This window comes from Sturnus vulgaris, chromosome 22 (assembly GCF_052056855.1).
Source record: "Sturnus vulgaris isolate bStuVul1 chromosome 22, bStuVul1.hap1, whole genome shotgun sequence".
In the NCBI taxonomy this organism is placed as follows: domain Eukaryota; kingdom Metazoa; phylum Chordata; class Aves; order Passeriformes; family Sturnidae; genus Sturnus; species Sturnus vulgaris.
In genome coordinates this window covers 2,292,031-2,319,391 of record NC_142264.1, presented here as the reverse complement: position 1 = coordinate 2,319,391, position 27,361 = coordinate 2,292,031, and the positions used below count along the sequence as shown (strand labels likewise).

Below are 27,361 nucleotides of genomic sequence, written 5' to 3'. Positions count from 1 at the left end.
CCATGGAAATGTTCCAGGCCAGGTTGGACAGGGCTTGGAGAAACCTGGGACAGTGGAAGGTGTCCCTGCCTGTGGGGACTGGATGGGCTTTAAGCTCCCTTCCTACCCAAACTACTCCAAGATTCTGTGATTCCCTTTATTTTCCCCCTTTTCTGGGCTTTAAGCTCCTTTCCAACCCAAACGACTCCAAGATTCTGTGATTCCCTTTATTTTCCACCTTTTCCCAATTGACCTCATTTTAGGCTGTGAATTTTACCCTCTGCTGCAGTTTTTACATCCCCACTGCCCCACTCCAGCCGTGCTCTTACCACCAGGCATTAATAAAAACCAAAGCAGAGACCAACGTGATCATCCCCTGCCTCTGCCTGCTGCAGAGAAACTCTTCCCAACAGAGGGAAAATTGCAAATGCTTATGGAAATTAGGGGGCAGGGAAGAAATAGCATTCCAGCCTGGTTTAATTTGTGAGTGGATGTCCTGGAAATAAGTTATAGCAAAGCATAGCACAGGTTGTTCTAACGTGGATGATGTGCTCGCCCTTGTAAAGGCATGGTGCTGCCTCACGATGTGGGAGCAGATATTCTAACCTTGAAGAATCTTGTAGGACATAAAAGTTTTAATTAAAAATCCAGCTTGGTTGAGGGTATTTTGGTTTAGTGTGAATGTCTTCATTTCTTTTGAAAAAAGAATTAAATGAAACCCTTAGTATTCCTTTTCTTTTTTTTTTTTTTTTTTTGATTCCTGCATATTTATTCTTGAAGTTGAAGCATTAGAAAATAATTGAGTAAAACAAAATCCACAAGGCTTCAAATTACCTCTAGCTTAATGTTTTATTTAAAAGGTTTGCTAACTGACATTCTTTATAATGAATTAGGTCACGAGGCTCCGAAGAGTGTTGTCGGTTTTCTTTTTTACATTTAAATTTGAGGCTGCTTCCCTTGAAACTTGGGCTCTGCTGCCAGAGCCGTGCACGGCTGTGACTCCCTGGCTCAGGGAATCTCACTCTAATTATTCTCAATCACACCAGTGTAAATGAATATATCCATGTTTGGAGGATCGAAGCAGTGTTGTCATGGCAATCTCTGTAAGGTCATGAGAAACTCATGGATATTGTTCACTGCCTCTCCTGGGAGGCTTCTCCTACCTTTGCAAGGCTCTGGGTTTGGGGAATAACTTTGAAGGATGATCTTGTTGGGGTTTGGTTGAAAGGATTTGCTGTTTCCTGCTCGTCCTTCTCTGGGCACCACGTCCCAAGTCAGGATGGGACCAGGCTTGCCTTGGAATTTGGGATCTTTCTGAATCTCAGGGGCAGCAGAGGTTGGTGCTGGGCCATGGGGCTCAGTGTGCTGGGATGAGCTTTGGCTTGGGTTTTGTTGGGAGAGCTTTGCTTGTGCACAACTTTTAAAAAAACCCCAAAACAACAACAAAATACCCAACTTTTTTTCTTTAGGGCCACCTTGGGTGGAGCAACCTGATCTAGTGGAAGGTTCTCTGCCCACAGCAGCTCTGATGATTTTACAAATATCTAGTGTGGAAGGACAAAGGAATTCACTGAAATTGGAATTCACTAAAGTTGGTGTTTTGCAAGTCTTGGATGAGGCCATCCATGTAGTTGTGGTTTTATGGTTTTGTATTTCTAAACGTAACAAAAAAAAATGTTATTGATAGAAAGCCATCAAAGCATTTTAATTTGCAACTAAATGCATGTTAAAACTGTAATTATTTTGCTAACCCAAGACACATACATATATGTATATAAATATATGTATATTTACAACTCCTATCTCTTTGAGCCTTCAGACAGCTCTAGCACGTCCCTGTGCCAGTTTATTTCGTGCAGGTGGCTTGATGTGAAAGATCTGACATTATTTATTGATTGATACCAATATTCCACAGAAACACAGAAAACTAAAAGGAAATCTTGCACTTTATTGGCTGTAGAGGAGCCGTGGCTTTGCCCCGGGGTGTCAGGTGAGTCTCTTGCATTATTTGTGTTATCTGCACTTAATTGCTTCTGGTTGCTGAGTCTTTGGAGATGTTGAGCCTCTCTGATCTTGTCCTCTCACACCCAACGTGTTCTCACGCAGCAGGGGAAGAAAACAGGTTTTCACAGGGATTTTTCAGCTGGCAGGTGTGCCCTGTTGGCCCATCCCTGCAAGGCTTGGCTTGCAGAGCCCCTGCCCTGCCCAGCTGTGCCCTTGGCCACACAGGACACCCCGGGCTGGCACCTCTGCCCTGCCACTTGTGTGCCCACCCTGGGTCTGGTTTGAGCCGACTTTCTCTAGAACTTGACACACAGGTTGGGTTAAAGGGTTTTTAATTGGAATTTTAGGTAGGCAGAGTCGAGGTGTAGAGATGAGTTGGTGTTGAAACCCTCAACAAAACACTAAGCAATTGGAATTTAGAATTCAAGACTTATTTGCATTTTAAAATCATTTCAGCTGACCTTCTGGCCCACGGGCTTTCTCTTTGACTGTGGGATATCCATTAACACTTCCAGGTCTCGAGGATTTACCAAAATCCCTCTGAGCAACTTGCTCTGATCCATTCTGCATTGCCCACCCAACACCTGGAGGAGTGGCCAGTGAGCTGTGAGGGGAAAAAAACGTGTCTGGTGAGGTTAAAAAAGGCACAGGGGAGCCTTTAATGCTGGGAAAACAATTAACTGCAGCTTCTGCAGTATTTAACAGGGCTTCAAACCCCTCTGATTATCCCTGGCGTTGGCTTTTGTCGATCGTTTGGGTGACTAACGTGTCCCTTTCAGCTTTGGTGACAATAAAATGTGAGTAAGCAGAAAACTCAAATTTCTGAACGATGGCTCGTGGCAATTTCCTAATTTCCTGAGTGAGCACAGGCTTCTTGGTGCTTCATTCCTGTGCCAGAAAGACTATTTGCTCATACAAAGTTCTTCATTGTAATAGGAAAAAATCAATTTGATTACTTTCATGTCAGCATGCATGTCTAATGGCTTAGAAGTTATTGCAGCCATAAAATATACAGTATCATTTCTCTCTCGCTCTGAAATTTGACAGGATTAATATAGTCAGCATGAAATCTTAGTCATAAAGTCGACCATAAGTGATGGTAAAATTAGCTGCTGAAATCGTCTGCTTATGGAAAGCATCTTCTGTTTTTCCTTCAGGGGAAAAAAAAATATCAAGGGGCTGGCGTGTGGATGGGAAGGAAGTGTTTGTTCTGATGGGAAGATGTCCCTGGTGTTCCTGGATCTGTGATGGCCCCACAGCCCCAAGTGTGGCTTCACCACCCATCCATCAGTGCTGGCTGCTGCTGGGGCTGGGATTCATGTCCAGCACACATCCCCTGCAGAGGTTGGATTTTGGGATGGAAATCAGAGGTTGTGGTGTGTCCATTGGTGTTGTGTGTTCCCCAGTGGCAGTGGGGTGTGCTGCTGTGATTTATCTCATGTAGAGCAAGCCTTGTCGTGGTTGAAAGCTGTTTTTTTTGTTCTTGGGTCAGTGAGGTTGGAGGGAGGAGAGGTGCAGGTGGAGCAGGTTTCACCCACGGGCTTTAATGGATGTTCTTCCTCCTACCCTGTGCCACTTTTTGGGTCACCCACTGTCCTCCTGGCACAGTCCCCTTGGGAAGTGGCTGAGCATCTTCAGAGAGGCACAGGAGGAAGCTCTGAGCCGAGATTGAGAAAGCTCTGCTTGGAGCTGAGTTTCCTCCTGTGTGACTGCCCTGGGAGGCAGCACATGGCTGGGGCAGCCTCTCCTTGCTGCTCACCCAAACCTGCCCTTGGAAGTGGAGAGGAAGTGCTGGCTAAGGCAGATGTGTGATCCTGCACCAGCCCAGCCTCTGAACTCCTCCTTAATGGTTTTGTTTCGTGATGTCTCATTTCAGCTGCATTGGGTAAGGTGCCCGTGCTGCTTTTTCTGCTTATGAAGCTGATTCCAGAAAGAATTAAGGAGCTTGGTATCTTTAATAGCAATGAGCTGCTATCTTTAATATCAACTTTCAAATTAAACCAAGGGAAGGCATCATCTTGCTTATGGACATTAATTGCCCATTCCAGAAGCTCCCAGAGCTGAGTTTTACTGCCAGCCCTTGGCCTGCTTGGCTTTACAAGGGGAAATTTCTCCTGTTTTCCGTGAGCAAAGACACAAAGTTTTCCTCCTCTGGGGGGAATCAGGGGTCCCTGGCGTTTCATCCGGATATTCCAGCTTGGCTGGGAGCTGTGTCCTGCTGGTTTCACATGTTCTGCCTGCCTTGGCAGCCCGTGGTGAAAAGTTAATATCTGGTCATTGGTTTTGGCTGCATCTCCAAGGCAACTTCATTCATAGGCAGCTCCCATCCGGACATGCCTGGGTGACTAAGTGCAGCTCCTGTTACATCCCAGAGGAGCTGTTAACTCCTTCAGCACAGGTAGGGAATCCAGCAGGGAATGGGCACAGAGCAGGTGGGTGCCATAAACACCCAGCAAATCTGACCTGCTGTGTTTTGGTTTCCTTCTGTCTTGGTTTAATAGTCAACCTATCACACCTTCCCAGTGCCTTTTTCAGCGTGGAGAGAGCAAAGAGCTCATCTCTGTTTAAGATCTTTCTCAGTGTAAAAAGCTCTCAGCCTAAGTTTGTTTCTCCTGGAATTATTATGCTTCATTATCCTCTGGTTTGGGCAGAACGTTGCCTTCGGGATCTGCACTTGCTGCAGAATTTCATTTGGGAAAAAGGAGCTTGGCTGTGCACTGCAACACGCTCTGAAACGCAGGGAAAATGTAATTTTGCATTTCATGCAAAACCAAGGGAGGATTTTCCTCTGAGGGGCAGGTGATGAGGTGAGACCACCACGTTCCCAAGTGTGCTCAGGATCCATGGGCCCTGTGAGATGGAGGTGTACAGATTAAACATGGATATGTCCTGTTGCCTTCCTGATGTGCCTATTTCTGGGTGAGTTCTCCAGATCCACATTTACAGCCTCCAGAGACTGCTTTGATTCTCACCAAAAGATGTAGGAAGGAGGAAAATGAGCCAAACTCTGGGTTTTTTGCTGTTTGTTTCTCTCACAGCAGTGCAGAGAGGTGCTGTTCCAGGAGATGATGATTTGTCCTTAAATTCCACAGTGCTCTCTGGGATGGATCCTGAAGCAGCAGGAAAGGAAAGAATCATCTCCAGGCAGGAATGGGGCTGGGAGAGGGGCAGAACAAACCCAGCTCAAACAGCACCAAGCAAAGCTTGGCTTGAACTTGCTGAGCATTGTAAAACCATGGAATGGTTTGGTTTGGAAGAGACTTTAAAGCCCCAACCCTGTTCCAAGGGCAGGGAATCTTCCACTGGGCCAGGGTGCTGGGTTTGCCCTGTCCCTTTGTGCACTGGAGTCCAGGTACCCACCCTGCATGTCCTGGTGCCCTTTGGAGGCCCTGGAGGTGATGTGGCAGGAGGGGACAGGTAGGAAAAACTCACTGGGTGTCACTGGGCACATCCCTGCCCTCTGTGCAGCCCAGGTGAGGCATCACAGCAGGAGCCAAGGGTCAGGCTGGCTCTGGGGATGGCTGAGGTGTACAAACCTGAGACCCTGATAATTTTTTAATGCATTTTGGGAGATCTGTTACACTCAGGTGCAGAATGAAACACGCTGGGAATATGAACCTGCTGTGACTGGGGGTGGTGCCTGTGCAGTGCTACCTGTGCCAGAGTTAATAAGACATGGGACACCTTATCCCAAGGACTTGGGGTGCAGTTTGTGTCCCCTAAAACCTGGCTGGCCAACCTTCCCTGCTCTCCCTTCCCTGGGAGGAAAACCTGCTCTCGGACTTTTATGGAGCTGCTATAACTCTGAAATTTTAATAATAGATTACCATTAGTATCAGCCTTATATAATGCACAGCTCATTATTGCTTACTCAGAATAATTTTGCAGCCTCCTTATAGAACCTTGGAACTTTATTTGCTGAGTATAAAATATGCAGAAATGCATGAATAGTTTTAAGACTTGGTACCCTAAACTAATACAGTGTGCTGCTTTTTTTTTTTTTTTTCCCTGCACCATGATTGAAGTCAAATTAACATATTTACCTTCAGTGCTCCCAGGAGTAGCATTAAAAAATTCAAGAGGTGATTCAGAATAGTCTCCGATTTACTGTGTTTAAAGCTGGATTTCATTTCTCAGTAAAACCATGCAAACACTTGACTCCCTTTCAGCTTTCCAGCCTCCTTGCTCCCTGTGCAGGTCCTCGGACTTATCAACAGATGGGAGCATTATTATTAGCACTGTGTTCCCAAAAGGAAGCTTTTTATTTTATTTTATTGGTTTTTTTTTTTTTTTTCAGGATGGTAGAGAAAGGAGGGGCAGAGAGTGAGGGAGGAAATGAGTTCTAACAAATGGCACAGGAGTGTAGCTGCTCTTTTAATCTGGAGTAAGGAGAAGGATGCAGTGTGGTCTCTGTCTTTCCTAGGGCAAATCATGAAGCTTAATTTTGGCTCTGTATTCCCATTTTCTGAGGGGAAAAAAAAGCTGTGTAAAGGCTAGGGTAGGAAATGGAAACTTACTTTCTTGCCCTGTAGTTTGTTTATTCTTACAGATGACACCTGTGCCATCCTGCTGTGCTTTAATTTATCCTTACAGCTCCTATAGCTCCAAGGATTTCAGAGCCCACAGCAATCAGGTTGAGGGATGCAAATCCTGCTCCAAATCCCCCAGGCTGCTCCACCATCATCTCAGTCTTTAAAACATGGAATTGATGCAGGAAAACCTTTGACCTTCACACTTTTCCTGCCCCAGGGAATAAATATTGCAGGGAGAAGGTCTGTGAGAGTCAGTACCCTCTGAGCAAGACAAATCTGCCTGTTAATTCTCTTTACCATACACTAGAGATGCTGCAGTGGGTTTTTTCCATGCCTGCTGCTGGATTAGGAAGTTGTTTCAGCAGATGTTGTTTCCTAAGAAAATGGGTTAATGCTTGGTGGTTAGAACGGTGTGGCAAAAAAGCTTATTTGTGTGAGGTTTTGGCTAATTGCCTTGCAAGAGTTACAAGAGTGTTGCAGCAAATTTCCTGGATTTCGCAATCGCCATGGTTCTGGTTTAACTGGCCAGACAGATCTGCAAAAAATACACAAATAAATGGAAATATAGAGGTAAAAAATCACGGGTTGGTTTAGTGCAAAAAGCTGGAGGACCTTGTGGTCTCCAGGTCTGAGCAAGTGGCTGAGGCTTGGGACCGAGTGGATGTTGGGGTTTTATAGAATTCCAGAATGATTTTTATTGGAAGGGACCTTAAAGCTCATCCCATTCCATCCCCTGCCATGGGCAGGGACATCTTCCACTGGTCCAGGTTGCACCAAGCTCTGTCCAACCTGGCCTTGGTTTTGCAGGGATGGCACAGGACTGGTGCCCACTGCTGCCTCAGCTCGTGGGACTGGTCCCTGCAGCACTGGTGGAACTGGGAGCTGCTCTGAGCTGGGAGCACGGGGAGGAGTTTCCATCTGAAGGCAGGGATGCAGTAAAATGGGCCAGGGAAATGCAAATCAGGTGTTGCTGCTTCTAAGGGTAACACCATGAAAAGACTTTCACTGCATCAAAAAGCGAAATTGTGATGAGCTGGTGGGGCTGGGAGGGACCTGGGGAACCTTGGGATGCTCCAGGGAAGGGTGGCCATCCCTCAGCCACTCCTGTGCCTTGGATAAAACCTCTGTGTGGGCCAGAATTCCCAGAGCCACGTGCCAGCACAGCTCCAGGCTGGGGGCTCTGGCTTTGGCCAGCACTGCATCCCCCAGTGCTGCTTAAATCACTAATTAGATTCTGTCTGAGCAGCAGCATAAACCAGCAATAAATGGACTTGGCTCCATAAACTTAGAGCTTAAATATTTTCCCAGGCAGGGAAAAAAAAAAAACCAAAAAAAACCACCAACATTTGCTTTCCATGCAAAACATATAAATCTTGGAAAAGTTCCCAAAGTTGCGTGTTTAACTGTTCATATCTGTGTGTTTGTAGGAGAGAAGTGGTTATTCCCCTGCATAATTATTTTCCTTTTGAAAAAGGAAGCTGGAATGTTTGTGAGGAAGACATTTTAAGCCAGTGTTGGGGATGAAGGAGAGCGAGGTTGGATGGGGAAAGGAAGCACCTTCCCCTCATTCCCTCCCTGCCAGGACTAACCACAAATGCTGCTTTGGCTTGCTGTGTTTTGGGGCTGTTTCTGCTTGTCTGATGATATTTAGTGAAACATGAATCTGGTTGTTGTATTTCTTTTTAATCCTATCCCAGTACAAGCATTTTAGTGGAGTTTATTTAAAGTTTTTGTGTAGTTAAAATCGTGGATGCTGCATAAAACACAGCTCTTCCCTCCTTCCCAATTCCCCATTGCAGGTGGATGCTCTTTTATTTCCTGCTCACCCCATGACAGACCCCCACTGTAATTATTCAAACAGAGATGCAGAGATGGATTTATTTCTGTATAAAACCACAGAAAATCCCCGAGGAGATGCTGTGGAGACCCTTCAGTGGGGCTGGGGTGATGCTCAGCCCACCCTGTGCCCATCCTGGGGGTGCAGGTGACACTGGGATGAAGCTGGGAATGGGGACTGGGCTCTGTGCTGACTGGCAGCTTGGAAATTTCCCTGCACACTGACCCTTCATGGGCACTGTGAACACACAGCTGGATAGCAGCTGGGAGATAAACCCACCCAAGTCTCCTGTGCAGAGGGAAAAAATCCTAATAATCACCCTCCAGCTTGTCCCCACAGCACTCTGTGCCTTGCTGTCACTGCATTCCCCTTTCCAGAGCTGGAGATAAGTTGAATTTATTTGTGTTTTAACACCTCTCTGTTTCATAACAGGAATCACTCCTGGGTTTGGCCGGGAGGCAGCGGAGCTCCCTGTAATCCAGGAGTGAATCAAAGCAACTTTTTTTACAAAACAAGATTCTCTCTCACTGTTGCAAAAGAGCTTTGGGGAAATCTGGTTTTTGTGGTTAAGGATCTTACTCTTGATGCACAAGGAAAATTATGTGTAGCTTTTATTTGGCCCAAAGGATTCTTACAACATTATCCGTATTTCCTTTAATTTGTGGGATTTCTAGTAAATGGGCTTAAAAATAGGTCTGGGCAAGATGCCAGGGTACAAACGAGGAGCAGAAAGGCTTTGCAGGCTGTGAGCTGCTCGCTTTCACTTCTCTCTGGGCACGGGCTGGGGGCACGGGGTGGTTGCTCCCCTTTTGGGGTTAAATTTAATGATGTCTCTGGAATTCTTTGGAAGTCGATGTGGCAGAAAAAAAAATCATCTTTTAACTCCTTCTTAGAACTGGTGCAGTGTAGTTGCTGAGCTGGATTTGAGTCTGGAAAGGAGCAGGACCAGGGGAGGGCACGAATGGGGAGGATGCAAGGGGAGCTCTGGAGCCATTCACTGATGGGATTTAGGGACCCTGGAAAACCAGAGTACCAGTAGGAGCACCATATGGCAGTGATATTGTTTTTCTATTTTCTCTTCTCACTTTTCATTCTCAGAAGTCTCTTTAAGCCTTTTGTTAAGTGGGAGAAATCTCAGGAGGGAGATTGGAGCTGGGGTGGCCACCGGGTACCTGGCTCACTGTGGTGATGTTTTGCTGATTCCTTCAATATTAGTCCGGGTTCAAGTGACTTAAAAATGCATTTTTCCTTGGGGACAGCCATCCAGTGAGATGTGATGGGTTTCTGCAGCTGGAGCCCCAGTGGGAAAGGGAAAGTAAGTGGGAAAAGATCCGTGTGGCATCCAACCTTCTGCCAGGAGCTTGTGCCTTCCCAAAGAGAGGGATTTTTGTCCTGCTTTTGTAAAATTCAGTTCGTTTTATTTTAATTGTATCTTTGGGTATAAATCTGTAAAATTTTGATTCTTGTGGATGCTGTGTGTCTGTTGTGAGTACTTTATTGAGAGGTGAAGAGATCTTGGGGAGATGGATGAAGATGAGGAAGGTTTTGAGCCTCCTGGGAGCAGCAGCAGTGTGTTGGATCAGTGTGGTGGGCAAGGAGCAGGGTTGGGTTGAGGTTGAACTAAAAATGTGCATTTTCACATTGGTGGTGGTGGTGGTGATGGGCTTCCATAAAATCGAGGGGATTTCCATACACATTCTCCATAAAGTTAAGAGGATTTTATGGTGCCTGATGCAGAAGCATCAAGAAAATTATTTATGCCACTGTCAGGAATGTACTAATAACACTTTTAATCCAAGGATATCGAGGTGCTTTGCAGATATAAAATGTCCTGGTGCCTCTGAGAGCTGGGGGGAGTGGGGTCAGTTCATTTGTGCAGGTGAGGACACCTCAGCCATGTCTCCCCCAAGGAAAATTCCCTTGGCTGATGCCACACTTTTCCCTAAAAGCTGATAAATTTGGTGCTGTGGTGGAACAATCCTCCAGGATTGTTGTGGTTTGGGGACTGAAGTCCCACGAGCCACTGCCAGCACCACACAGTCCCCAGGGTCCTTTCTGGGGGACAATTTGCTGCAGCTCCTATAAAAAGGAGCTGATCTTTGGGATGTGTCTGCAGAGAGCACAGGGTTCAGTGATGCCAAACCTTTCCATGGCAGAGCAGCAGCAGCTGAATTAATGGGGATTTGAGCCTTTTCCACAGGACTGGTGCCCCACTGTGGGGCAGCTCCTGCCTGTGAGAGCCCTTCCAGGAGAAAACACAGCAGAGATGTGCTGTCCCTGTGAGCAGGAATCATCTGTTTCCTTCTGCACATGGAGCTGCTGAGTGCCAGCACCCCAAAACTTTTCTCATTAAACTTTGGGACTGAGCAGCTCCCAGCCTCAGGGTTTTTCTCCTTCCCTCTCCCAAATCCAAAGCCCCGACCTCCAGCCAGCCCAATGCTGTAGCACAGGTTCAGATTCGAGCTGATGTTTCAAATTTACCTCCTTTGCTGGAGATCAGCTTTCCCAGGCACCTCAGAGCAAAAGGCTCCTGTTGTTCCTCCAAAGACCAAGGTTAAATGGGCAGCTGCAGCCCAGCCCCATGGGAAGGGCAGGTTTTTAGGGATGTTTTTTTGGGGAGATGAGCTGGCACTGGGGATGCTGCTGGGTCCCTCACCAGGACTGGGGCTGGGAATGTGTCAACTCCTTTTTAAAAACATACAATGTGAGCCCCTTTGATTTTTCTTTTTAAAAATAATTGGGTTAGTGAACATGATTTGGTGGTGGTGGGGGGGGTTTAAAAGATTTTTAACTGAGAGCCAGCAAATTTAATATTTTCTGTGTCTCGGATGTGTTGTGATTTACATTTGATTTTAGGCATAATTAGAAATGCAAGTGGAGCGCTTTGTGTTTTACCTCTGCTTCAACTATTTATGGCATGATATGCAAATGCAGCAAGCTATGAATATTAAAGATTAGAGTGTGTTACAAAGTATCACTGTCTTTAATGAGTTGGGTAATGGGCACGGGGCTTTGGAATATGGAGGTATTTGCTGTTGTGTGCCAGCTCTGCGCTCCGACAGCTCCGGCTTTGGTTGCATCCCAGGAGAGCAGGGCTGGGATTTAAAACCTCTCCAGGCTGGAATAGGTAGGTGAGATTCCCATGACAAAGGCAGGGCTGCAGCTGCCGAGGGGTGGTGATGGATTATTTCACAGAGCCTCTTGCAGTTCTTGTCTAGGTCAATCCGTTTCGTCTGCGGCAGCGTCGGAGATGGATGTGAGAATATGAAAGCGCTCGCCGACCTTTCAAGGTGCTTTTGCAGCACTGGGAGGGAATCTTAAACACGTTCCTGCCAAAATGGAGCTGCTGCTCCACAGGCACGGGAACCCCCAAAAATTCCTTGAGCTGCTCCTCGACGTTCAGGCTGGGTGGCAGGGAATTATTGACACGTCTCAGGGAACATCTTATCCGCTGGGAATGGGATGGGGCTGCTTGGATTAACCCTTCTAGTGTAGGAGGCAGGACAGCCTGGTTTTAGTCTGGATTGCTGGCTGGTTTTAGCTTTAAATCAGTAACTGGTTTTAATTCTAAATCAGCAACTGGTTTTAGGTTTAAATCAGTTACTGGTTTTAGCCCTAAATCAGTTACTGATTTTAATCTAAGTCAGTGACTGGTTTTAACCCGAAATCACTAACTGGTTTTAACCCTAAATCACTAACTGGTTTTAGCCCTAAATCAGTTACTGATTTTAATCAAAATCAGTGATTGGTTTTAGCCCTAAATCAGTAACTGATTTTAGCCCTAAATCACTAACTGTTTTTAGCCCTCAATCAGCAACCAGCTTTAACCCTAAATCAGTGACTGGTTTTAACCCTAAATCACTAACTGGTTTTAGCTCTAAATCACTAATTGGACTTAGCTCTAAGTTAGTGATTTTATCTCTAAACCAGTGACTGGTTTTATCTCTCAATCAGCTTCAAGAGCTCCAAAAGAGGAAGGGGTTTGTGTTTTGGGGTGCACACAGAGGTTCCAGCTCTGGGATCCCTGCAGGATGCAGCGGATGCTGGGGAGCTGCAGGAGGGGGGGAAAACCCAGCCAGACATGGGAAGGAAGGGATTTTATTCCAAATGGGGCTTGGGGAGGGTGGGTGGTGGGGAGGGAGAATGAAGCATGCCCCAGGGAGCGTGCTTTTCAGATTTGAGGTATTTAAATTACAAATTTTGATGAGGAAGATTGTCAGCAGTATTCAAAACAGTGCTTAAATTCTTTTGAAACACTGTCGAGCTGTGCTGTGGCAGTTGAAAAGTTTGGCACACAAGAACTTGGCCCAGAAGTTGCTGCTTGGGTTTTTTTCCTTTAAAACTCAATTCATCTGTATTCAAGTATCCCACATGCTTAAGAAAAAAATAACCCCACCATGCTCATACTGGTTTGAGACAGACCCTTGCCTGCAGGAGAGGCTGCAGAATTGATTGATCTCTAATATTAGGGGGTTCTGTGTTGGTTAATCAGCATTAATAAGTATTTATACTTGGGGGAAAAAAAAAGAGTTTTTGCAGTGTTTGTGTCTATTCATGAAAACAACCAGCAAACCAAACTGGGGTTTGGCATTTCTTGTGATCCACTGGATTTTGAGTCCATATGAATTAGATAGACCTATTTATATTTTCTATTTTTGAGGGTTGGTCAGTGTTTGGTAGTGTGGGAGCAGCTCGGGTTGTGAGCACTGGGGAGATTTTCCCACTCCAACCTCTGACCCCTCTCTGCTGCAGAGATTAAAAAAAAACCCCAAATTTAAGGAATTTCGGTGCTGGGCATCAGCAGGGCTCTCCCAGCAGCTCAGAACTTGTCAGATATTGGTGAATGTAGTTTAGCATATAATACATATATTAAAAAATAATCTATTAATCATCCATCATCCATATGATAATATTTCATGTATAGAGTCATCAGCAGTATATATAGAATACAATATTCTGGGCTGCAGTGTTGTCTGGGGGTGTTTTGGGGTGTGATACAGAAATAGTCACATTCTGAAGCTTTGGGCACAATTTGTTGCCCCCAGTGAAGGGTTTTGTTGCAGGAGGAGAGGAGGCAGAAATGAGAAATCCGTGTTGAGGTTCCTGTACTCGATGATCCTGGCAGCAGGGATCAGTCTGGAGGGGTTTTCCCCCCGGGAAAAAGGGACACAGGGAATTCTTTGCAGGAGTACGAGCTGTAAATGCAATATATATAAAAAAAAAAAAAAAAAATGCAGGTTTTCAGCTTTGCTTCCATCTGCCTGGGCAAAGTGGGCGTCAGGCTGGGGTGGCCACCTCATGTCACCAATTTTAGGTTTCTCAGGGTTTTTGCTGAATGAGCAAGCCCCTCATTTTTGAAGAACCTCCTGTGCAGTCTCGTATTTGCCTGTCTGAACCCAGAAGTGCAGAGTTAAATTTCTGCAGTCTCTAACTTCCCCTGTCTGCAAGCTTCTATTTCCATTAAGGATCAAGCTCAGATGCAATTGTAGCTTTGCTTTATTGAGTATTAAAAGTTTAATGTATAAATGTCTCCCTTCACCAGAACTTTTTGGCAGCCCTGAAATTCCTACAAAAACCTGAGCATCCCAATTGCTGTAGGGGCTCAGCTGCCCTTGAAGGGTTAATTATATTATGTCTTTTTTTTTTTTTTTTGTCTTTTCCCTTTTTTTTTAAGCAGGGAGAATAAGCTGTAGCCAAAAGTAAAAGTCATTAATTTTAAGACAGAGATGTAAGCAAAGTTTCCTTCCCCTCTGCAGGTTGGTCAGGGTAGGCTATGCAGTAATTGAAAAGTAAAGGCAATTGAATTACAGGCTCCTGTCCAAACCGAGTGCGATTTCTTCTTCTTCTTCTTCTTTTTTTTTTTTTTTTTTTTTTTTTTTTTTTACAACCTCCATTGCATCAGAACTAGGCAGTATTCCTGATGTTCTCATGTGTGTTAATGCTGACTCACAGACTAACTTGCACAAGAAAAAAAAACACACAGGCAGCTCCACCATACTAGGTAATGAGCTCTAGCGAGAAGCAGCGTCTGATGTTTTGTAAGCTTTTTTTAATTGACCTTTTAAGATATTTACTTTATTTTAAAGCTTTCTGTTCCGTAGTGGCACGGTGCTAGGACTGAGTCATGCATGTTATATATTGCTAGCTCTGCTGTTGTGTACTAGGAGTGAGGAGAATAGGATTCAGCATGGCACTTGTCTTTTTTGATGTGTTACGGATGGGAATTAGTGCTTGTGATGGGATGCTGCAGGCAGGGTGATGGGGTGCTCTGTGCTTTCCTGTGGCTGTAACTTACTCGGGGTCTTGAGTTTTTATTAGATGGTAAAATACTCCGTTCTGCAGAATAATTGTATTTTCTAGCCGTGTCTCTCCCTTCCCCTTGCAGCAATCTGAAAAAAAAAAAAAAATTAAAATGTTGCATTTTCTATTTTTTGCTTCTCCTTGCTTTGAGAGCTCTTAAGATCAGTGTTAGGGAAGGGGGAAAGGGAAAAAAAAACAAAAAAAAACGAAACTAATTAAATAATAATGGCAATAACACGCTTTGCCTTGGCTGAATGACGGCACTTTTTGGAGCTGCCGGGTGGGTGACCTCGAGGAGCCGCGGTGCACCCGGGCTGCCGGTGACTCACCTTGCAGCAGGACAGAGCCAGGGCTGGGCTGGCACCGGGGCTGGGGGCACCGGGGCTGTGCCAGGGGATTGGGGTGAGACCCCTCGGGGCAGTGTTGGGGTCCCTGGGACTGTGCCAGGGTCCCAAAAAGAGAGACCCCTCGGGGATTTGCCCAGGGGATTGGGGACAAACCCCTCGGGACTGTGCTGGGGTCCCCAAAGAGAGACTCCTCGGGGCTGTGTGGGGGGATCAGGGAGAGACCCCTCGGGGCTGTGCCCAGGGGATTGGGGTGAGTCCCCTCGGGGCAGTGCTGGGGTCCCCAGACCCCTCGGGGCTGTGCTGGGCTCCTTGGGACTGTGCCAGGGTCCCAAAATAGAGACCCCTCGGGGCTATGCCCACGGGATTGGGGACAAACCTCTCGGGGCTGTGCCAGGGGATTGGGGTGAGACCCCTCGGGCAGTGCTGGGGTCCTGGGGATTGTGCTGGGCTCCCTATAAAGAGACCCCTTGGAGCTGTGCAGGGGGACAGGGAAAAGACCCTTGGGACAGTGCCAAGGTTTAGGGTGAGACCCCTCGGGGCAGTGCTGGGGTCCTTGGGACTGTGCTGGGGTTCCCAAAGAGAGACCCCTTGGAGCTGTGCCAGGGGATTGAGGAGAACCCCCAGGGCTTTTTTGGGGTCTCCAGGAAGAGTCCCCAGGACTATTCCAGAGTCCTGAAGGAGAGACCCCCTCGGGGCTGTGCTGGGCTCCTCGGGACTGTGCCGGGGTCCCCACGGACAGATGTTTGGGGCTGTGCAGGGGTCCCTGGACAGAGAGCCCAGGGCTGTGCCGGGGTCCCCAAAAAGCAGTGCCAGTCCTGTGCCAGGGTCCCTGGGCAGAGACCCCTCAGGGCTGTGCCAGGTCCCTATGGAGAGATGTTTGGGGCTTTGCCAGATCCCCAAGGAGAGACCCCGGGGCATTGCCAGCATCCCAAACTGAGCACCCAACACCCCATCCCCGGGCTGCCTACACCTCCTGAACTGCACCATCAGCATTATTTCGATTCACTTTTCCATCTTTCCCCCTCCTTTCCCTGCCCCCAGCCTCCTGCTCTGTACTTTCCGTGCAAACTTGGAGGGTTCTGAAGCCGTGGTGGCTCCGTGCTGCATGTCTGCTGCGTGTGGGCTGCCCGTGTCTTACTGAGTAATATTTGCAAATTCACTTTCTGCTCTTAATAAGGCAGAAATAATCTTCTTTCACCCATTGCCACTGGCTGCTACACTAAAAATAGGGTCCGTCCTCGCCGCTTGCCACTTGCAGCATTTCAAAAATAAATACTTTGGAGCTGCAGATACCAGTGCTGCAGGAGAGGAGTCTCGCTGCCATTTGATTACTGAACTTAACCTTGTTTTCTTCCCCCTGCCAAACGCTGTGCAAGAATCCAAACCTGTGCCCAAATCCCTCTCCTGGATTTTCTCACCTTGAAGAGGGGATGCTCAGTTTTTGGGGTGGGGGTGCAAAGACTTTGCATTTTGGCTTCTTGGCTCTCTGGCACTGCCTGTGATGCAGGGGTGAGGGGAATATGCTCAGCCTAGACCTGAAGTGCATTTTATTTGGCTTTGTTTAGCTATTCATTGTATTTAACTCTTTAGTTTGCTTAATTCTATTTTGCTTAACTCTTTATTTGAGGCATTGCAGCATCTCCGGGCTCAGGGAATGATACTTGGCCACTGAGTTTGCAGTGAGCTGTTGCACATTTTCCCCTGGCTTTATACATTTCCTTTGCAACTAAAAAATGGGGAAATAACCCCCAAACCCTGCAGTGAGAGCAGAGCAGGTGAGATTGGGTGGCTTTGGGGACCCCCTGCCCAGTTGGGTGACATCCCCCTGCCAGCCTCAAATCCAAGAGTGGGATTTTTCCCTCCCTCTCTCCTCATTTACAGAAGAAAGGGAAGTTTCCTTTGACCCTTTGGGGCCTTCAAGGGCAGGACTTTTCAGCTCTTTTCTTTCCAGGGGCTTTGGCTGGGGGGGGTGAAAGCCTTTGGCTGCTTTGTCTCCCACCCCCAGAGGGTCCCTGTCCCTTTGTCCCTGTCCCAGCTGCTGCCCAGCTCACCTTCCTGGGGAACTGGAGAACTTGGGGGATATTTGGGGGCTTTTGGGGGAATGATTCTCCACTGAGTCTCTCTGTTGTTTGGCTAAGAAAAAAAGACAATTTAAATACATTATCTAATTATTTCTGATTACTCCTGGGGGAGCTCTGATGGCAGCATCTTATTCTAGGTCGATGCTTTTTTCCTTTTGTTGCTGTTGCCTCACCCTGACCTTTCAGGCCTTGGAGCAGGGAATTAGTTTGGAAAAGAGCAAACCTGCTTTTTTCTTTCCCCCCAAAGCAGATGAATGCAGAACCTGAGAATTCCCAAACTCTCCTGGAAGTTGTCTCAAATAACGGCTGCATTTTTTATGAACATCTCGTGACAAAGGCTATGACTTTACAAAATTCAGGCAGAGATTATCCTCCTGTATCCACGAGCTGGAAAAAAGAGGCAGCCATCAGAAAACAAAATGATGTTTTGCTTGAATGGTCACATATGTAAAATGATCAAGGTGGGGGATGTTTGTCTTGTTTTAATCCGGTTTTATCCAAGTTTTCCCATTTGGAGATGTCCAATTGATGCTCTGTCACCTGTAGGACACTCCAGCCCAAAGGGGACTGGAATTTTTGGGGTGATGGTCATGCTGGGGGCTCCTCCTGCACCTTGGGACACAGCTCAGCTTGAGAGATGAGATTGGAAAAATGCAGCTTACATCTGTAATTGCAAAGGTCATTTCTCCTGCAGCACAGCTCTTCTTGTGTCAGATGGGCTGAAGCCATTTCAAACCTTCAAAAGTCACTTGATGCTGTATTTAAAACAAAAATGATCCTATTTAATAGAGGAATTTTAAAGTTAGAAATTGTCAAGCTTTATTGCATTTGCTGTCTAATCACAGTAGCTTTTTGTTGCTGTTGTTTTTAGGGAATGTGAGGTTTGGTGGTGAGCAGGTTCTCCTGGGCTTACAAAACTCTTTTATTTCTTCATGATTTGGGGTTGTTGGTGGTTCTGGGTTGGTTTTTGGGAGCCTTGTTTTATATATTCTGGTCATAAAAAGGAAGGGGTAGAGGGAGGAAGAAGAAAAAAATTCCAGCAGTCCTGGCTGATGGTTTATTGGGGTGGTTTGGGCTTTTTGCAGCTTCTTTGTGTGGCTTTGCTCGTGTTCCTTGATGCTCTTTCTAAACCAAACTCTGTTACTTCCCCTCACCCCATTTCCCTGAGAGCTGCATTTTGGGAGGGACCAGTTGTGTGGAGCATCTTGGTTCAAACTCTCCTGGGAGGTTTTATCTGAGATTTCCCAAAGATTTGGGGCACTTTGCTGCTTCTCTCTGCCTTAAACTTACCCTAAACCAGCAGAATTTGGTGTTTATAGGGAGAGACAGGGGTTGCTCCTGACAAGCCTGTTTGTTTCTAGAGCAAATTCTAAGTAATATTAATAATTGATATTTATTTTAAGTTTGGCTTGTTCTGTGCTACCGAGCTGTCCTTGGCTGGTCCCACACATCCTGCCCTGCTGGGTCCAAGGAGGTCCATCCTGGTGTCTTCTCCAGTTTTGAGGGAGCCCTTCCTGGGAGAAAAGAGGAGGAAATCCTTCTCCACTCATGTTTTTCCCACCACCATGGATGAGCCTTCCTTAGGTGCCTGAGCAGTGTTGTTTTTTTTTTCTTTAATTCGGGTTTTTCTCAGTAATTTTCACAGATCCAGAGTGGATCTTTGTTTGCCAGGGCAGGTTCCATCCTTTCCCCAGCAAAGATGAGTGGTGTCATGGTCGGGAGAGGATTTGGGCTCTCGGGTTTGGTTGTTGTGGTGTCACCTCTGCCCTCTTCATGGGATGTCACCTTGGTCCCCCTCACCAGCTCCAGGCAGAGACCCCAGTGACCTGCTGAGGGGTTTTGGGTGAGTGTGTGGAGCATTCCCAAAGCTCCCTGGTGTAGGAGCAGCGTGGATCTCCAGGCTCAGTGAGGCTGCAGGTGCTGTGGGATTCAGGATTGAGGAGCACAGCACTTCCCTGCCCTGGACTTGAACTTAATTCCCTTTGGATGTGGAAGTGGAGCTGTGAGCAGGATCAGGAGGGAAGGGTCAGGCTGGAGCATCACCAGCCCTGTGCTCCCTGCAGTTATCCTGCTCTAGGGATGGTCTCACCTCTCATCCCTGGAATTTTAACTGTGTGTGACCTTAGGAACTGAACCAAATCCGAGGCCAATGGCACAAGGGAAAACGCTCTGGGCAAGGGAGAAATCAGCAAAGGGAGGCCCCACCCTCTTTCCCAGAAAAAAGCACCAAACATGCTCAATAAATGCGAAGGTAATTTAAAATCTGAATCCAGGAGACAATGTGACTGGGATTTCATTACTTAAGCAAATGGATTTGCTTTTAGTGGATTCAGCCACAGACTGAAAGAAGCTTTCCCCAAGGGGTAAACATTTTTCCTGCATTTGAAAGGCTTTCTTGTATTGGGGGAGGGGGGATCTGGGGGGGGGCAGGAAGCAGGACTGTGGATGCCCAAGGAGCACCTTTATTTTGGGCAGATTTGGGCATTCCCAAAGCTGTGCTTTTGGGCAGGTGCTTTTGGGGAGCTCTTGGGGTGGGATGCTGGGCCAGGTGGGAGGATGCTGGATGAGGCAGGAGGATGCTGGGGGAGATGCAGGCGTTGTTGGGGGGATGCAGGGGATGTTGGGGTGGATGCAGGGGACATGCTGAGGATGCTGGCGGGATGCAGGAGGATGCTGGGGGCATGTGGGGGTAATGCAGGAGAATGTTAAGGGCATGCAGGGCTGCTGCAGGGGGATGTGAGGGGATGCAGGGGGATGTGAGGGGATGCAGCAGGATGCTCAGGATGCAGCAGGATGCTCGGGGATGCAGGAGGATGCTGAGGGGATACAGGGGGTGCTGGAGGATGCTGGGGGGATGCAGGGGATGCTCACCACCCCTGCTCCATGCCTTCCCCTGGCCGCAGGAGTTAACCAGCAGCAGTGCCAGCTCTGCAGACTGTTTGGAATAGTTTAAATGCTTTGACACTCTGGATGTACTAGATGGCAGGGGAGGCAGTTTACAGCGTAATTCATATGCAAAACTGCACTATAAATTTAAAACCTGTCTCAGTTGCCGTGGCACCACTAAGCATTTCATCAGCATACAGTACAGTATTTCTGCCATCTTTGTTTGCATTGCAGTGACTCATCAAAAGTCTGTCTTGTACCAACACTGAGAGCATTCCTCTGGCACTGATATTTCTCTGTTTTTAAAGCTTCGGTTTGAAACTGGCATTTACTTCAGGTCCCTAATCAAAGGGCTCTATTCATTGCAGAGAGCAGCCTGAATGTTAATCTGCATCCGGCCTATTCATTTAGATGCTGTGCGCTGCCGGGGAGATTTGACTTGGTAAAAGCTTGAGCTCCAGCAGATACAAACCCAGGGCTTGATACTATATTTTATTTTCCCCCTCCCCTGAGCACTCGGCGGTCGGGGGACAGGAGCCCCTCGGCAGCAGCTCTGCCAGGGACGCTGCTCAAGGTACGTTCGTTCCCGGCCAGGCGAAGGCACCGCGAACTTCCTCGCTTGGAAGAATTTTTTTTTTTTTTTTTTAACCATGCAGATACAATTAAATTGGCTCCGAGTGTGTTCCCTTTTCTTCCTGTTACCCCGTGGCCTTGCAGATAGGACTTTTTTTTTTTCTTTCTTTCTTTTTTTTCCCCTCGGCAATGGGAACAGAGCAGCTCTTTGTGGGTTATTATTTTCTTTCCAGAGATTTTTTTTTTTAATCTTTCTCAGATAAACTTCTATTTTTTTTTCCTTTTTTTAAAAAAAAAAAAAAAATCGTTCTTCTGAGCTTTCAGTATTAGTTAAACGTAGTTTTTCTTCAGTAGTATTACAGGCAGACAGGATTTTAAATCTCCTGGACTCTTTGGGGAGGGAGCACGGGGGGGTCTGGGCTCGGTGAATCCGCAGTGATTTGCTCCGCTGGAGTTTCAGCGCCCAGGCTGCACCAGCGCTACCTGCTCCGGCTTTTCCTCAGGTCCCTTCCAACGCCTGGCTCTGGTTTTTTGTTTTTTTTTTTTTTTTTTGGGGGGGGAGGTGGAAGCAGGAATTCTGCCCATGGCCAAAAGGTACAGCCGGCCCTGAAGACAGGGATGTGGATCCGGAGCCTCCAGCCTTGCAGGGTCCTCGCTGCCGGTACCGGGGGCTGGGGGCTCCTCCTGCACCAGGGGCTGGGCTGGGGCTCCCCCTGCCCCACTCGGGATCTGGGGGAGGAAAATCAGAAGACAACTTGGTAGGCGGCTCGCTGCGGCAGGCACGTTGGTTTGTTTTATTGGGGCTCAAATATCTGGCTTAATTTGGAGATAAGCCTCGTTTTGTTGCAGGATAAATCTGTTGAGAAGGGGTTTAACTGTTGAAATGCTCCCTCTTTCTGGTGCAAATGGGAAGATTGCTTTTCAAAGTGCTTTTTCCTGGGAGCTCTCGCTCCGGCAGAATCCTGTATTTATTTCGGGCAGAATGGCACATTGTTTTATAAATATCTTTTCTGTAGTTTCAACATAGCTGCTGGTTGTTGTGTTTCTTATATAATGCTACCGAGATCTGTCTGACTGCCTTTCGTTTGCTTTACTGTTCTCTCCCATTATCGTTCAGATTTTCCTGCATAAAGTAAAAACCCCTGGGGGAATAAATCAGTGGTGCTTATTTAAACAGACCACAACTTGAAGGAAATACTTGCATTTTTGGAATATCCTTTGCCATCCACCAATAGCATTCCCAACGTTGCTTGAAACCATCGATAAGTAATTTTTATAAGCGATTGCTTTTCCGTGTTGGCTCTCAGAGCTCAGCTTTGATGTCGGGTGAGGTGGGTTCCTGTGCTCCTGCCTGCTCTGGTGAACTGTCTAAAAACGTTGTTCCTCTCTTTCCCTGCCTTCTCCGTTTTTCAGATGTGCCCTACTTTGGATATTCCTGCATTGAATGTCTGAGGAGCTCCAGCCGATCCTGAGCCATGTCGCAGATGTTGCACATAGAGATTCCCAACTTCGGGAACACCGTTCTGGGCTGCCTGAACGAGCAGCGGCTGCTGGGGCTCTACTGCGATGTCTCCATCGTGGTGAAGGGCCAAGCCTTCAAGGCTCACCGGGCTGTGCTGGCTGCCAGCAGCCTCTACTTCCGAGACTTGTTCAGTGGGAACAGCAAAAACGCCTTTGAGCTGCCGGGGACCGTCCCCCCGGCTTGCTTCCAGCAGATCCTGTCCTTCTGCTACACCGGCAAGCTGACCATGGCAGCCAGCGAGCAGCTGGTGGTGATGTACACGGCGGGCTTCCTGCAGATCCAGCACATCGTGGAGAAAGGCACGGACTTGATGTTCAAGGTCAGCTCTCCCCACTGTGACTCTCAGACCACCATGATCGAAGACCCCAGCTCGGAGCCGCAGAGCCCCTGCAACCAGCTGCAGTCGGCCTCGGCTCCTTACGTCATGTCCCCCTCCATGCCCATCCCGCTCCTCACGCGGGTCAAACACGAGAACCTGGAGCTGCAGGCCCTGCCTGGCCTGCCTGGCAAGCGACCCCTGGAGCCTGGAGCCCGGGAGGGGCCGGGTGGCACCGGCAGCACCGGGCCCCTGAAGCTGTCGCGCGTCTCCTACTACGGGATGCCCAACCTGGCCACGCTGATTCCCAACGTGCAGCAGGTGCAGTACTCGCAGGGAGAACGCACCAGCCCCGGGGCCAGCAGCATCCCCACCACCGACAGCCCCACCTCCTACCACAACGAGGAGGATGAGGAGGATGACGAAGCCTACGACACCATGGTGGAGGAGCAGTACGGGCAGATGTACATCAAGTCGTCGGGAGGATACTCTGGTAATGGAGGTCTCTCTGCTTGGGTTTTCTGCTCCCTCTCGGTGGTTGTGTGGTCCTCGTTCAGCAGCCCTGGGCGGTTTTTGGGTTGTTCCAGCAGGGTTTTGTCTTTGGGGGTTTCATTTGTTGGTTTGGTGCTGATGTCCAGGTCTCCCCGTGCCGTTGTCCCCAGCTGGGAGACTCTTCAGATGAGAGGCTGCATCATCCCCCAGGGTCAGCTCAGCCCTTTGCTTTTTTGGCTGAGGCTGCCAGCGAGGAGCCTGGTGGTTGATGAGCCCTGTGGTGGTGACATCCATCCCAAGGTGATGGCTGAGCTCACCTGCCATGGGCCATCCCTTTGGCCCAGGGTGAGGTGGTCACTTAGGGAATTGTTTTCTGTCCTGGCTTTTTTGAATAAGAGTTTTCAAAAAAGTGATGAACGTGTGATATTTGGAGGAAGAGAGAAGAACATCAACTAAATTATTTTTATAGAAATTAATCAGGAATATCTGCAAAAGGAAGGGAAGGTGGAGATTTCTCCCCACTGCCTGAAGTGCCCCTCTCTCCTTTGTCAGCTTTGTCACACACATCACTGTCAGAAAGGGAAAAGCAGTTTGGGGGCTTATTTCCCCATTAGAAACACAGTGCCCAGAACTAAGTAAAATCCCTTCCTGCCCTTCCAGAATTTGGGATTGAGGAGTGAGTGCAAATCCCTCGATGGGCCTCAGACAGAGGAGGCAGCTTCACTTCAGTGCTTGGCAGGGAGCTGCTGCTGCCCCAAGGTGGGCATAGGAACATGAGAGGTCCTTTCCCTCCCACTTCCTTGGACACACAGCTCCTTTTCCTGGGCTCCTTGCAGGGCTCAGACCCTCCTGAGGAGCCAGGACAGGTGGGGTGCAGATCCAGGGGCTCATTTCCAGAGGGGAGATGCCCTGTGTGCATCCTGTGTGGAAACAGCTCCCAGCACCCCACACAGATGGAGCTGGCAGTGTCCCACATGGAAGCTCAGCCTCTCAGTGGCCTCCCTGTGGGAGCTGCAGGTGTTTGTGGCAGCAGCTTTGATCCTCAGGAGCTCCCCAGGGAGGGACATCTTCCCTCCAGCCCCACGCAGCATCCCCTTGCCTGGAGCTCCTCTGCCTCCTGGAATTGCTGCACTCATGTTGCAAATATTTTAACTCTGGCTCATTGATGAGCTTTCCTCAAAGCCATTTGATTTTAGTCTTTACTTAGGAACAAGACTTGTTAAATGGGACAATTTTTGTTACCTAAAGCCAGGCTTCTTTGAGAATGGGCTTACCCTCACACACTGTCCCATCCCATCCCATCCCATCCCATCCCATCCCATCCCATCCCATCCCATCCCATCCCATCCCATCCCATCCCATCCCATCCCATCCCATCCCATCCCATCCCATCCCATCCCATCCCATCCCATGAACAGAAGCTCAGCATCCTCTTGGCAAATTCCCCTGTCAGACAGCGAGCACATAAGCAATAATTTTCCAAGTTTTTTTCCACCAAGCCATATGAAAAAGGGGGAAAACATAGTCAAGTTGCTATTTTAATATTAGAAATATTTGCTAGGAAAATTGGACAAGCAGTTGTAGGAAATGAACCTCAAAGGCCTGAGTGCTCTCCCTGCTCTGCTTCAGGTCCCAGTGGTTGGGATGGGTTAGGAGAGGAGTTGGGATCAGGGGTGGGACCAGGTCAGGGTCTCCTCCATGGCTGCTGTTAGTGCCAGACTGAACAGGAATTGTGCTGCTGCCCACTTGTTTTGGGTTTATTTTGCTTTTCCCCTCTGTAGAGCCTGTGGTGAGTAATGTGGGTTTGCCCTCAGTGTTATTCCTTGGAGCAGTGGGATTATGCCCTTGGACTGTGTTTTCCATCCCTGTCACTGGGCCAGTTCCTGCAGAAACAGAACAAAACCAATTCAGGAGGCAAGGAAGGACAGGAGCAGCCCCAGGATGGTGCAGGCTGCAGCTCTGAGCTTGTCCCTAACCCTTGTCGGGCAGGAGCCATCCCAGTAGGAAAAGTGAAAATCTGAGCAGCTTTCTCAGGTGTCACTGGAGGTGCTGCAGCCTTTTGCCAGAGCTGAGCATCCCACAGCCAAATTTTCCTGCTTGTTTTCTGTAGGGAGAACCAGGTGGTGATGCTGAGGCCGTGCAGGGAAGAGGCAGCTTGTAAGGCTCTAAATATCCCACATTTCTGCTGAAATTCCTCTTCCTCACCCTCACCTTTCAAGGGAGTTTCCTGCTTGAAATAAGTCAGCTAGAGGTATCAGTCTTCCTGGAAAAGAGAGCATGCAAAAAAAAAAATGAGATTACAAAAAGTAAAACCTAAGCTGTTCCATTATGGTTTGGACTTGCAGAGCTAACTGTGTTTTAATTACTCAGGATAAAGTGTACCCTCTCCAAAGGTGCAGAATAATGAAAGCGTGAGATGGAAGAGAGAAGGCAGCTAATCCTGCTCCTGGCATGGAGATCCCCACAGCCTCACAAAGGCCTGGGGGAGGGGGGAGCCCTTTAAAATAGGGATTGCCAAGGTTTCCAAGAGCCCTGTTTGTGAAAACAAAAACAAAGCCAAAGAGGAGCAGAGCAGACGAAGCTCTGGATTTCAGAGAGGTTTGCTGGATTTTTTTTTTTTCCCTTCTTTTTCTCTGATTTTTTGTTCCCCATCTGAAGTGTTGGTGCTGGTGAGGGTGTGGTGGGACACTGGTGGCTGATGCTCTTCACCTGCCTTCAGCATCACCCACCACCCTTGGAGGGGTCACCAATCCTCTTCTTGCCCCAAGGTTGGCGGGTTTTAATTTATTTTCTTTACCCCTTTTTGTAGTCTGACCTATTCCTAATCTCCAAAGCTGGATCAGAGCCACATCTCCAAATCATAGGATCCTTAAAGTTGGAAAAAGCCTCCAAGATCAAACTTTGACCAAACACCACCAAGAGCACTGAATGCCACATTCAGCCATTCCTTGGGCCACCTCCAGGAATGGGGACTCCACCACCTCCCTGGGTGGCTCTTTCCAGTTCCTGAACAGCTTTTCCACTAAGAAATTCCTCCTGATGTCCAACCTGAACCTTCTCTGGCACATCTTGAGGCTGCTTCCTCTTGGAGGAAACCTGGGAGAAGAGTCTGATGCCACCTGCAGCGGTGACACTGGTGTGAGGCACCAGGACAAGCGTTGGACCTGCCAAAAGAGCAGCAGGATGAGGCCAGGATTAAAAACAGGAGGGTCAGGCTTAGGTATTGACACAGAGGATGAAAGAAAGGGGTAGGAAAAGGTGCCTCAGTTTCCCCCCCACGTTTGGTGGCCACGTTTGGTGGCCACGGTGCCGTGGCAGGCTGGCAGCACTGCGGTAAAATGGCTCCTCGCTCCATAAGTAGGTCTGGTTGTGGAGAACATGTGGGCCTCGAGGACACGAGCAAGACTTAATGAGGTTTCCAGCATCTGATCTGAGGAACGCACAACTCCAGAAAATATTAAACAAAAGCAAAGTATTTTTATCCCTGTTAATTACAGCGTCGTGGGCCTGAGCTGAAGTGGGTTTCAGCAGGACTTGCAGATGCTCGGCGCTTTTCTGCACTGAGCCACGTTCTTGTCAGTCAGCTCTCTGCTGAGCAGATGCAGTTAATTTAATTTTGACAGGCACCAGAGAAGTTGTGCGAGGGTCCATCCTCCTCCCCTGCTCCTGCTGCACCCGGTTTGCAGGGAAAAGGGAAAATCTTGATGCAGCAAATGGCTGGAATGTGAAAGCTGGACTTGAAAGTTATGAAATCCTGAACTGACAAGAGCACACTTCATTAAAAATTCATCTAAAATAGCCATTATAGAATAGTTGTGGTAATTAGCTGAGAGAATAGTTTTCTCTCCTGGCCTCTTGATTCCTGACAGTAAGGAAAGAGGGCAAGGAACAACCCAGAATCCCAAATGATGCAGCCCGAGCTCAGCCCGGGCACGAGGCGCTGCAGCGACGTAAATCACGATTGTGGCACTGGGTAATTGCAGCTGGCTGTGACTGCAGGGACAGGCACCTCATCCTGCAAGGTCCCCCCCCTGTCCCTGTGCACAGGGGAGGATGCTCAGCAGCAAAATCCTGCGTTTTTAGGAAATGGAGAGGTCAAGATGTGGCGGTTATCCAGCAGAGCGCTTTTTGCAGAGGGATTCAAACAGCTGGGAAGTGCTGAAAGCCAGAGTTTGTGTCTTTAATCCGAGGGTGGGGATTGCTCACAGGTTGCATTTGATGCTCTTGGAGGTGTTTTCCAGCCTGGGTGGCTCTGTGGTGGCACTGCCCCACCCTGACCCTGGCACAGAGCTGTGCAGGGCAAGGCTGAGCCCCACGCTGGGGGCACTCAGCCTCTGGCCTTTTTTGGCATTAAACTTCCAGCCCCATTTTCCTCACTCTGAACCACAGATGTTTAATTTTAGGCTGGCAGATGTTTCACTCCTGGCTGAGATCTGAGGCGAAGGCAAGATAGGGGTATTTATAAACCAGTAATATTTTTCCTATACTAATT

General features: G+C 48.0%; 1 protein-coding gene across 6 annotated transcripts in view; it reads left to right on the top strand.

Annotated features, from left to right (window-relative positions):
- Positions 1 to 27,361, top strand: part of NACC2 (NACC family member 2) — a 51,878-nt gene that overhangs the window by 13,234 nt on the left and 11,283 nt on the right. The window contains exons 1-2 of one of the 6 annotated variants that reach the window (XM_014880065.2): positions 14,266 to 14,390; positions 21,953 to 22,870. In XM_014880065.2, the coding sequence (XP_014735551.1) occupies positions 22,015 to 22,870 (856 nt within the window). In that variant the 5' untranslated portion in view covers positions 14,266 to 14,390; positions 21,953 to 22,014. Of the gene's footprint in view, positions 1 to 14,265; positions 14,391 to 20,390; positions 20,541 to 20,801; positions 21,043 to 21,075; positions 21,319 to 21,952; positions 22,871 to 27,361 lie in introns of those variants that run through there. The other 5 variants (XM_088177726.1, XM_088177728.1, XM_088177727.1 and 2 more) reach the window with 5 other exon arrangements.